The following is a 12,418-nucleotide window of genomic DNA, read 5'->3' as shown; positions in this document are numbered from 1 at the left end:
AATTGCTTGTGAGCGTGCTAATTTAGTGGTATATCTATCATTTTAGGAACCAAGCTGTGTCTCTTGTCTCTCCCTTTTTAAAGCAATTTAAGTCACCAGCCAAAGACTCTGGATTTCTCAGAACATTTCCTAATCTGTTTAATATGTTGTATTTTGTGAGGCAGAAGGTTTTGGGGTTATATTTGTGTATTTATGTGCCTTAGGAGTCTGCTTTTTACCAAACAATTCTGATATCCTTTGCCTCTGTGTTGAATTGAATTGAACACACATTGGGGTTACTTGTAGCAGTAGTTTGGATTCTTCTAGCTAGGAATCATTTTGCTAGCTAGATCTGGTTGCTGAGAATCTGGGTGAGACTGAGAACGGTAGCCAAATCTAGCCATTCCATTGACTTGTCAGGAGGTAGGATTAACATTGTTCTCCATATCTCCTCAGGCCTCCTGCATTAGTGATGATCTGTAAAGCCAGAGACAACATTATTAGCCAGTGGTCTCAGGGCTGGATGGAGGGACTGTAGACATAGTTACTGAATTCCATAATCAGGGATCTTTGTGACCACTGGAGGAATTTGTTTTAAGGAAAATATGAAGAGTTCTTCTTTCCTTGGGGCGTAGCGTACTACATCTGGAATTATTGCATCAAGCAATTTATAGGCTCAAAATATAAAAAAAGGTTCAAGAATCACAGCAAGTAATTAAACTACATTAGTGATGTTAGGGGGTTCCATTCCAGGTCTTTGAGGATGGTGTCATGAGTCAATAGTTAACCCTCCTATAATCTCCTCTTTGGTACCACAGATACAGCACTAGATTGGGTGGACCCTTGGGGTTAGTTAGTTAGTAGTAGCTCACATATGTTGAGCTTTGACTTTGTCAAGTACTGTGTAAGGTCTTTACAAGCACTATCTCATTTAATCCTTTTAACAGACCTGTAAGGTAAGTGCTGTTGTTAATCCCAGTTTATAGCAGGGTTAGGGTCAATCCTACTTGGGTCATATCAACTGAAAGTGTAAAAGGGATAAGTCTCCAAAGTAAAATCAGAATGCCATTAACCAGAAGGGGGGAGTGGTTGCTAGGCAGATAAAAGCAATAGATGTCCACTTTAACTATTTTTCATAGTATTTCTTTTTTTTTTAGTCACCCTCTCTTTATTTGTGTTTGATCTAGTTACTTTGAGTTCCGAATGTTGTTTTCAGAAAATGTGTTAGGCTTTGTCTTTTCTTGAGACTTCTAGTACAGCTCTTTCATTTAATGTCCAGAATCTGAGGTCCAGAATAGGGAGTGACTTGCCTAAAGTCATATGACTAAACTAAAAGTGGCTTGAACTATAACTTTCCCATTATACTATTCTGCCTTCCCATGTTTTTTGTCCTGTTTTTGAGTCAATTTATGTTAAGTGAATGCTTATTCTCAGTTTCATTTCTGGCAGGATGTTCAATATTGGAACCATGTGTAATGAGTGATTTCCTCATTGCCTGGCATCTCTCCACAGCTTTTCTGATCCCCATGTGTTTAGGTAGAGAGGGTTTAAAGTTGCTCTGAGGTGAGCCTTTTTAGGCATCTCATCCACTTTAGCAGCTTCCAAACTCTGGTTTTCCAGATCAGATTTCCTCATTCAGACATTCCACACACTTTTCAGGCTAGACTTAGATTTTCTGATCCTGTGACTTCCTTCCCCTAGACTGTGATCTAGAGGCAGGGTTGTGTTTTCTGTTTGGTTCATCCTGCATTTGAGCACCTTACGTAATGTATCGGCAACTGTTTTGGGCGTAGAAGCAGCTCTGCAGATGGATATGGCACTGTCCCTACCCTTGAAGAGCTCACTGTCTAGTGCAGGAGGCAGTTATTTAAGTTGTGAATGCAGGAGAGGCCTCTTCTGTTTTCCACGTTTCATAGTTGTCATATTTGAGCTGGGTCTTGAAGGATAATGAATAGTTCTTTACCAAGAAGGACTGTGGCTTGTTTGGTGAATGCCCAGGATTGCAAGGACTTTAAAAGTGGTGTTTAAACAGTCTACTTGCTGTTTGAATTCTTCTTCTCCACATGACGCTCAGTTGCTCTTTTGGCTTCTGGTTGCCTGGCTCTGATGACATATAATGTTCTTATATCCCTCTAGTCCTAGTTTTGCTCCATTGTTTTTGAATTTACCATTGAGATACTACAGTTGATATTTATTGAACATCTGCTTTGTACTAGGCTTGTGAGACATAATGGGGATACAACTGTGAACAAGACAGGCCAGGTCCCTTCCCCTGGGATGGTGGAACACTGTTAGTGGAACAGTCTAATAATGTCATCAGACATTGAGCCAGTAATTCCTTGTTTATGAGTGCACAAAGCATTATAGATAATTATAACAGGGGGCTTTGACCTTGTGTATGACACAAGGATAAGGGAGGCAAGAAAAAGCTTTTCTGAGGATGAGTAGAAGGCAAACTGGAGAGAATAAGCAGTCATTCCAGGAAAATAGAACTTTCATCACCTATGTATAGAACACCTACTGGGTGTTTGCCACTCACTGTGCTTGATTTTTCTCTTCAGTGTGATAGTTACACACCAATCAGAAAGATGTAGCTCAGATTTTTTGGGCCTGAAATGTGCTTTGAGAGGTATTTATTCCAACTTGAATAGCATATTTATTAATGGAAGAATTGCTCCTATTTGTGTGTATAGGTAAAATTCTTCAGCAACTGTGAAAATTTTAAGTAAAATTATCCTGTTTGATATTTTATAAGTTCATATTTTGTATATTTTGCTTTCTTTTGGAAAATAATTCATTGATAACATAGTAGAACATGACGAGTATTAAGTACGTTTTAATTTTATTACGAACTTTTTACAGCTAACTTTGGCATGCTTACTCATAATTACTTGTGCTGTTGTTTATTGAGGTCCTCTGTGCCAGGGACTGTGCTAAATAAGCATTTTATATCAGTGTCTCACTTAATCCTCATTACTATTCCATGATAAGTGCTGTTACTATCTCCATTTTTTTATATAAAGATGATGAAATGGAGGCTCAAAGAAGGATGTACAGTAGCTGAATGTTATAGAGCTAGGATTCATATCCAGATTTGACATCTGAGTCTGGATTTTTTTTCCCCCTATATGATACTTGATTTTTCATATTTGGAGGCACCTTGGAGTAATTCATGAATTGTAATCTTTTTTTCCTGTTGTTTTCTCTTTAGGTTTTTGTCAGGACGAATTGGCAGAGCTTGACCCAAGCACTAGTAAGTTCTGAATGTTCCCCAGTGTTCATGTGTAAGAAAAGTGTATGTGTGTGTACTTTGAAATGTATAACTTAAGATGTCATTTATAGACCTATTGACAGATTTTATTTCACTTTAATTTATGATTATGGGGAGGGTATTCTCTCTTTTCTAGTTATGTTTTCTTTTTCTTCTCCTAATGTTATTTGGTGGCCAGAGTCTAGCCATTTAATAGAAAATTCTTCGCTGAAAATTTCTATTTAATACTAGTTTCTTGTTCTCCATCATCCCATGAAACCACCACCAACAAAAATTGTGCTTTCATTTATGCACACATACAACCATATACCCACAACCACTTTTTAAAATTTTGACATAATTTTGATATAATTTCTTTCAAAGAAGGATTATGTAAAGGTTTAGATATTTATAGTTGATAACCTTCATACCACAGTTTAATTTCCAAAGCATCTTCATCTGCATTCTTAAGTTTAAGGTATGAGAATGACCATTTCAAAGTCTAATTAAATGATGCTTTTCAGGACTATATAAGTCTTGATCATAGATAATCATCTGTGTTTATAGTGCTCTCATAATGTGGCATACACCATTCTGGGATATGGAGAATATTCAGTGTATACATACCTTATTTTGCTATAATACCAGAAGGTCGAATGATATTTTAGATTGAGACTCCATGAGATGATTTAGAGTTATTTTTTCTAGTTCTTGTACTTGTTAGGGTCATGGGGCTGGTTATTGGTCACCATTCTGCTGTTGAGGTAAGCGATAAAGTTCACCTTCTCACCATCCTGACTAATATCAGCTGTGGACCTTCTCATATTTTCCTCACACACCTTAATAGTATAAACCTTCATGTTTGTTCAACTAACTTACTAATTGCAAGACAAAATAAGTCTCATAATGCTTATAAAACACCAGGGAAATAGATTTGTCTTTCTACAAGTCATAAAGTTCAGAATCAGCTTTGTAGGTAATATAGGCTCAGTTTACCCCACCTTCCTACCTGACATCCCATTACCTGTGAGTGAACACACTATTTTCACTGTCTTTCTCTTATGAATAGCCGTCATTTAGGAGGAGCAAAAGGTAAATTCTCGAGTCATGGTCCTCTCTTAGAAGCATTTTTGAACACTAGGAAGGATATTGACATGCTCTGTGATCTTTCAGATAGAACTACACATAAAACAAGCCAGGTAATTGAGAACTCAGTTTAACATTGAATGTTCTCTGCAACAGGCCCAGTTCTAGGCTGCCCTAAATGTCCTGCCCTAATTTATTAATAGTCTATTGGAAAATATTCCCTTGTCTGGAATTATTTCAAAATACACTTTTTTAAATCTCTAATTTAGCACATGGTATCCAAATTTATTCTCTTTTTCTGCACTTAGTAGCAATTGAAAATATTCATGCCCATCTTCTAGGAAAGGCACTTGATATTCTTATGAAGATTATTATTGGATTATTGTTCTTTCTGGGCCAAGTAATTCTAACTCATTTAACATTTCTGCATAGACTCTCTAGCTAGATATTGTGCTTTATAGACCTCTCCATTCCTTGAGAATGAACAGATATTGAATCATAATTTTATATATCAGTATAGAATGGGAGTTACCTAAAAAAATCATTTTTCTTTTAAAAATCATACTTAGCTTATGTGGCCACTATATTCAATAGTCCACGTGTTATTTTTGTGAAGTTAGTATTTTTGGTCTTTCTCTTTGAAGAAATACATAAAGATCTGACATTATAATAATGAATGGGAAGAAACAAAAGTTTATCATCTGGTCTGAGTCAATCTTGGGGTTCAATTGAGCATGCTCAGTCCTACCAAGTCATAGCACACCTCAAGACTGAAATGGGCTGTACACATGTGTTGTGTAAAGTTGGTTATGGTTGTTGATACTACAAATTCCATGGCTTCTGATTGGGAAGGAATAACATCTCCTATGTTAATATTTCACAACTTCTGCACATTAGATGGAGAATAATAGGGTTTTCTTTGTGATGCATCTTTGGAATTTAGAGGCTCCGATGTCTCCCTTACCCCCCAAATTCCTGATAAGGACGGCCTGCTCATACTTGCTTATTTTGGACCAGGAAATTCCGTTGTTGCTGATTTCCCATTTTGCTTGGCAGTGGTTGTAGACAGCAAGTTTGGGACAACATGTTGGAACTGGATGAGGAAAGACTGACTTTGTAAACTTTGTATAGCCTTTTTTTTCCCCCTACATTTTTTGTGATAGACCAGATGGGTAGCATGCTTAGAATATGGGCAGCTACTCACACTCTGGCTGCCTTCCTATGATTCCTGGGCTTCCTGGAGTCCAATGTTACAGCACAGGTTCAGGCTAAGTTCATTTCTACAAGAAGCATCTCTGTACCCTGCCTGTTAGCATAAGGGACAAGGGCAGTCAAAGGTCAAGAGAAGTTCAAAACAGCATAACCTTTCTGTGCTTCTGTTTCCAAATAACCCCAGTCTGCCCTGCTCCCCAAGTTTTTTCCTCAGCCATCGTTTTTACCGTGTAGTTGTAAAATTCAAGAGAACAAGGACTGACTTGATACAAGGGAAGTTAGAGAATAGAAGTCATTGTTGCTTAAAACAGGAGAAATAATTGATTTATGTTTGGGGACCAATTAGGCTATAAAACAGGAACAGTAAAGGGACCTATGACTTCAGGACAGTTACTTGCTCTGATTTCTGTCCCACAGACAAGGGGCTCCCCAATAAAGGCTGTCGACTATCTAGGCTAAATTATTAATTCCTTTCATGCCTCTCAGGGCTTGTAAACAGCACATGATACAGGAAAACAATTGATACTGTTCAGTTATTGGCCAGATAGAGGGTCAAAGGGTAAATAGTTGGATTAGCAACAGCTGTTCTTCCTCCCTAGTCAGACTTTTGTCCCTTATTCTATTTCAGCAAAGCCATTCCTGGGTTCTTGGCCTCTAAATAGTTAAATCCATTTCTCTTCTTGTAAAATAATCCTACAAATAATTAGAGAATAAACACTGACCAAAATTGAAAATACTCGTATTTTAATTCAGCTTCCAAATTTGAAGATGAGCATTCTTTTTGGTATGTGCTGACTATGTTGTTTGGTGTTCAAAGGGTATTATGCCAAGGAAAGTAACTCCTTGAAGTTTAGACAGATTAGAAGCTTTTTAGCTGTTTATACCAACTGCTTGAGGATTTTCGTGCAGCTTGATTAAAAGAAAAAAATGGCCTTTGTTTAAACTGATAATAGGATAATGAGTGTTCATTGTGGAAAACACTAAAAGAAAACTATAAACACCCCTAATCCCACCACCTGGAGATAACCATTGTTTCTTATTTGAGAATATGTCCTTCCAGTTTGTGTCTGAGCTTATTTTTTACGTGGTTAGAAATCATATATACAATTTTGTATCCTGTTTATTGCTCCCCCACTCAACATTACATTGGGAACACTGTCCCAAGTCATGAAACAGTTTTCATAATATTTTTAATGGCAAGGTAATATTTCATTGTAAGTGAATAAGTTTACCATGGTTTATTTAACCATTTACCTATTGTTGGGCATTTAGGTTGTTTGCAGTTTTTTCTACATTATAAATAGTGCCACAGTGAACATAGTTTTATATAAATTTTTTGTCTGCATTTCAAGTGAGCCCTTTAGCTTTTTATATAAGCCAAAACTCTTCAGAATTAAGAGCATGGACTCTGGCTCAAGATTGCTTGAGTTCAACTTGGCTTCAGTATTTACTAGCTCTGTAATCTTGGCTAAGTTATTTAACCTCTCTGTGCCTTAGTATTCTCATCTGTTAAATGGGGACAATAAAAAAGTACTTCTACTTCACAAGGCTATTGTGGAGATTAAAGGAAGTAATATATGCATTTGGAACAATGCTTGGCAAATGGTAAACACTATTAAGTGTATACTATTCTAGGCTATATAGCATAACGTTGAAATTCTCAGTCTTTCTGTACCTAACGGCTGTTGTAACCACTTTATTCAATTAAACTATCCTGTGTTGCCTAATGACACAAAGATAAATCATTCCAGATGTTAGCAGGTGTAAGTTACTGCTTCAAGTAAATAGTTCCCTCAAAGGAGTGGAGCTCATGTACTGCTGGCCAAGACTGTTCTTACCATCTGGTTGACTGTTAGGGTGTTTTGGGTCCCTTCACCCAACCAGCAGCAGGTAACCAAAATGACCATCTGCCAACCCATTTATTTAACCTCTTAGGAAACTAAAGGAGTTAACCCTCTGCTTATTTAAAATAAATACTCAGATTATGCACTTTCTCTTTGGTCAGTAGCAAGGTCTTATAGAGAGCATGCTGAGGAAGAAATTTGTGTAATTAAAGACCTGCCATTACCATTTTATTTTATTTATTTATTTATAAATCCTATGATACTTTTAAAAAATAATTAATTAATTTTTTGGCTGTGTTGGGTCTTTGTTGCTGCGTGTGGGCTTTCTCTAGTTGCAGCGGGTAGGGGCTACTCTTCGTTGCAGTGCACGGGCTTCTCATTGCAGTGGCTTCTCTTGTTGCAGAGCATGGGCTCTAGGTGCATGGGCTTCAGTAGTTATGGCTCACAGGCTTCAGTAGTTATGGCTCACGGGCTTCAGTAGTTGTGGCTCACGGGCTCTAGAGTGCAGACTCAGTAGTTGTGGTGCACCGGCTTACTTGCTTTGCGGCATGTGGGATCTTCCCGAACCAGGGCTTGAACCCATGTCCCCTGCACTGGCAGGCGGATTCTCAACTACTGCGCCGCCAGGGAAGTCCCAGCATTTTTAAAAGACTGCATACTTGGGATTCTTGCTGACTCAGGCTTTTATTTACACACACACACACACACACACACACACACACACACACACACACACATATATATATATAGATAGATAGATATAGATATATATCTATATCTATATATGTATATATATATACACATACACACACACACACACACATACATACATACACATATGTATATATTTTCCCCTGCTGAGCAAAGACCTGGATAAATGAGCATTTTAGAAGAGACTTGAAAGTTAAATTAATCTTTCCTCTCTGTTGCCATACTGATAGATGCCCACCAGGCAGAGATTCATGAGTGATGTGGGATGAACAGGCAATTTAAAAAACAGCTTCAGAATAAGACAGCCTAACACCACTAGTTTGCTCTGGCTTTGCATTCATCTGTCCAGTGTTTTGGGATCCCAAGGAGACTTTTTGTGGATCCTTCAAGCTATAAAAGAGAAATGTACATCTCAGCTAGAGTTACCCATAGGTTCATTCCAAAATTCCAACGTTCTGTACTATGTCCTATGGGTCTATTCCTAGTTGTCAAACTATATGTCACAATTTTTGATCTCAGAAAACAGTTCGTATAAACCCAAGTCTGGTCTGCAGATAATGAACTTAAGGTTGGGTGTTAGAGATCAAAGAAAATTAACATTTATTGGGTATTCCTTATGTACTAGGTACTTTGAACATATTTAGTGGGAGTGAGAAGGGTTGGTTATAGCATATAAAATATCTAAATTTAAGTTTGACTTTGTAATACCTAGTCCACTGTTTCCTTCCCTCCCCATTTCTCTTTTTCCCTTTGATGTGTGTGCCAAGCCTATGACTCAGTTCCTGCCCTCAAGGGACTCTGGTTTAGTCAGGAACGACAGACACAAAACTTGATGATATGTGGCTTTTACTACATAATAGTAGTAATAATAATAATGGCTAATATTTATTACACATTAAATGCTTCATGTGCATTTTTTGTTAAGCACTCATAAAACCTGTTTGAAAAGATACTATTCCTATTCTAACAGATGAGAGTGCTAAGGCCTGGAGAGATTAAATGACTCACCCCAAAGTAGACAGTGGAGAAACATCTGGGACTTCAGAGCTGCTGTTTTAATGAATCTTCTATCCTGTTTCTAGCTCTCTTGACTGTGACAAGTCTCAGATGCTAATGGAAGAGTTTAAGGCAGTATAAGGATTTATAACATATATAACGGGGCCTTTTATGTACAGAATAAAGACTGTTTTCTAAGTGTCATTTGGGCTCTTTTGCATATATTAGAATTATTTTGGATGTAAAGTAGAGTAATTCACTGTGGAATAGGTTCCCAGAGATTTCTTCTGAGGTTCAGGATTATTCCACTATGTATTATCAAACAGGTTCTTTCCTGAAACAAATGAAGATAAGTTCATAAGATAAGTTCCCTTGGTTTTCCCCTTTATGTCACCTTTCCTTCACAACATTCTGTATGTGATATTGGTATTTCACATTCATAACAGTTCCAAGAGGCTTGCTTCCAAAGCTTCAGCTGAATCTGCTAGATCACTGCAAGATCACATCTCCTGAATGTGGCCTTTTGCTGGGGAGTTCCTTTCTGATAAGAATTCTTTTGAACAGGGTGGGGGTGGGATGAGATCCAGAGTTTAGGCTGAGCTTCATCCCCTTGACCTTTGCCCCTATTTCAGAGTTTATACTGACTTGATAGAGACTCCCTATGGAGCCAAGAGTTTAGGACTTGTTTACAATTGATGAAAAGATAGTTGCATTCAAAGGCTCTTGTTGGATCCTTGGATAGTCATGGATCTCTGCCATTATCTATGGTGGGTTCAGGGAATGCTTGAACATCTGGGTCTGGAGATATGCAATGGATGACTAAGAAGGAATGAGAAGAAACTCTGAAATTAGATAGGTTGCTGAAATTATTTCTGTGGGACCAGTATTGCAGTAACATTTTGAGAGCAGAGAAGGATTCCTATAAACCTGTGCCTTAATTCATTTTTTAAAAAAAGCTGGGGCTTCCCTGGTGGCACAGTGGTTGAGAGTTTGCCTGCCAATGCAGGGGACACGGGTTCGAGCCCTGGTCTGGGAGGATCCCACATGCCGCGGAGCAGCTGGGCCCGTGAGCCACAGCTACTGAGCCTGTGCATCTGGAGCCTGTGCTCCGCAACAAGAGAGGCCGTGATAGTGAGAGGCCTGCGCACCGCAATGAAGAGTGGCCCCCGCTTGCCACGACTAGAGAAAGCCCTCACACAGAAACGAAGACCCAACACAGCCAAAAATAAATATAAAAATAAATTTAAAAAAAAAAAAAAAAAGCTGAAAGTGGTTGTTTACATTTAGTATATGATAACGAAGTGGATGTGTGGGATTTCTTCTCTTCCTTTTCTGATGTCTCACCAAGGAGAAAATTTGCTGTTAGGCAAATGTATTAGGTAATGGAGGGAAACCCTGGATTATTAAAGCCACTCTCTTCAGATATACATAGTTTTGCAAATTGGTGTTTTCTCTTAAAATCTTGGGGTTCTCTAAGTATGTTGAGGAGAGTATAGCAATTCAGTTCCCAATGAGTCTTCATAAGCCTTTTCTGGGCATACAGGTCAGTTAAGACTCTTAGCTTCTGTATCTGAAGTTACATATCCTTTTTTTGTTGGTCCAGTATTTGTTGTTGTAGATTTGAATCTGAAAGAAAAGATAAGCATCTTTCTTTGAAGGGTGCTGACAGTATGAACCAAAATTGAATAGATATATCCTCTGTTGATAAGCATAGGAAAGGATAAACTGCATGAATAATAAGATTCACAGTGAAAATAGTGTTATATTGTTTTCACCTTAGCACAAAATTCCATGTGCTAAATGTAGTCTGGCTTATAGATGTATTTTGTTTGACTAACTGGATGTTTAAATAAAAGCATGTTAGTTGTCAACATTTAAAACCTGCAAGAGTTTCATAAAAATTTCCATTTCTGGCCTTCTTGATAAATTGGATGGTCCAGCACTGGGCCTGGATTTCTGTTGATACATGGCATCTGTTGGCTGGAACAGAGTAGTGGCTGCCCTCTTTAAATGAGCATGCACACTCAGGTTTGTCACAAACCCACATGGCCTCCTTCATCCATTTATGTTTCCTTCCAGTCTTCTCTAGGCATTTGAGTTTGCAGTTCCTACATTAAAAAATGATAATTAACAGTGCAGATGAAGGTGTGGGAAAATGGGAAGTCTGTGAGTATAATCTAACAATATCTGTCAACTAAAAATGTTCGGGTTTATTCTTGCAGATTTAGCGGTTTAAAATTAAAAATTTTTAAATTTAAATTTGCAGATTTAGCCGTTAGTACATCTGGGTATTTATCCTATAAGAAATGAAAGTTGTGCAAAATGTATATTCACAGATACTCTTTTCAGCATTTGTAATAGCAAAAAAGGAACAGCTCAAAAGTTTAATAGGGGACTAAAATGGATTATAGTTATCCATGTAATGGAATACTATAGAATCGTTAAGGAGAAGGTAAATTTTAGTCTGGAAGAAGATACACCGAACAGTTAACAGTGATTTCTTTGGGCAGGTGGTATCACAGAGTAACTTTCACTATTTCTGTTTTAATTTTTATAAATTAATTAATTTATTGGCCACACCGCAGCTTGTGGGATCTTAGGTCCCTGACCAGAGACTGAACCTGGGCCCCCGGCAGTGGAAGTGCGGAGTCCTAACTACTGGACCACCAGGTTTTATCCCTTAATTTTTTTTAACAAGGCTCTTGTATTAAGAAATGAGATATATTTTTTTTTTAAAAATCTGTGGCTCTCATTTCAGCTGCCAAGCTTCCAAACTATTCTGTCAAATTGAGTCGCCCAGGCTACAGCTTCCCATTTAGATGATAGATTTTACATTCAGAATTCTCTTATCTTGAAATTGCTCTAAGGAATGGGAACCTGTATCCTCAAGTATCAGGAACCATCTTGAAGCCAAAAAACAGGGTAAAAGCTTAGAGCAGCATTTTCAGGCTTCTGCTTGCAGCCCTGCCTCCATTCAGTAATCAAGCTATCAGAATTGGCCTCCTTTTTACCCTGCTATCAAGAATGTAGGGAGCCTTAAGTAAGCTTCTCATATGAATTGTGCTGTCCTGGCAGTTGCAGGTCATGTTGCTGAAAGTGACCCTAATGGACACAGTGTGGTGCAGTGGAAAGAACATGAGAGTTTGCATCTTGGCTTTTGCCAGTCCTTGCTAAGTGACCATAGGCAACCTGTGAAGGTCAGTTTCTTCATGCATAAAACAGTAATAATCCCTATTAGGGGTTGTTTTTAAAAACAAGTTAGATAGTATATGTGAATTGCCAAGTATTTAGCTGCTCTAGCTGTTACTGCATGTTTCTTCGTTGCTGAAATATATGATGA

The 12,418-nt window shown here is 37.9% G+C and overlaps 1 protein-coding gene across 4 annotated transcripts in view; it reads left to right on the top strand.

Annotated features, from left to right (window-relative positions):
- Positions 1-12,418, top strand: part of NR6A1 (nuclear receptor subfamily 6 group A member 1) — a 217,182-nt gene that overhangs the window by 33,729 nt on the left and 171,035 nt on the right. For all 4 annotated transcript variants that reach the window (XM_082403313.1, XM_082403312.1, XM_082403314.1 and 1 more), the window contains exon 2: positions 3,191-3,232. In XM_082403313.1, coding sequence (XP_082259439.1) covers positions 3,191-3,232 — 42 coding nt within the window. The remainder of the gene's footprint in view (positions 1-3,190; positions 3,233-12,418) is intronic.

This window comes from Balaenoptera borealis, assembly GCF_965194805.1.
Source record: "Balaenoptera borealis genome assembly, chromosome: 8".
NCBI lineage: Eukaryota > Metazoa > Chordata > Mammalia > Artiodactyla > Balaenopteridae > Balaenoptera > Balaenoptera borealis.
The sequence above is the reverse complement of the archived record's forward strand: the minus strand, read 5'-3'. Positions and strand labels throughout refer to the sequence as shown.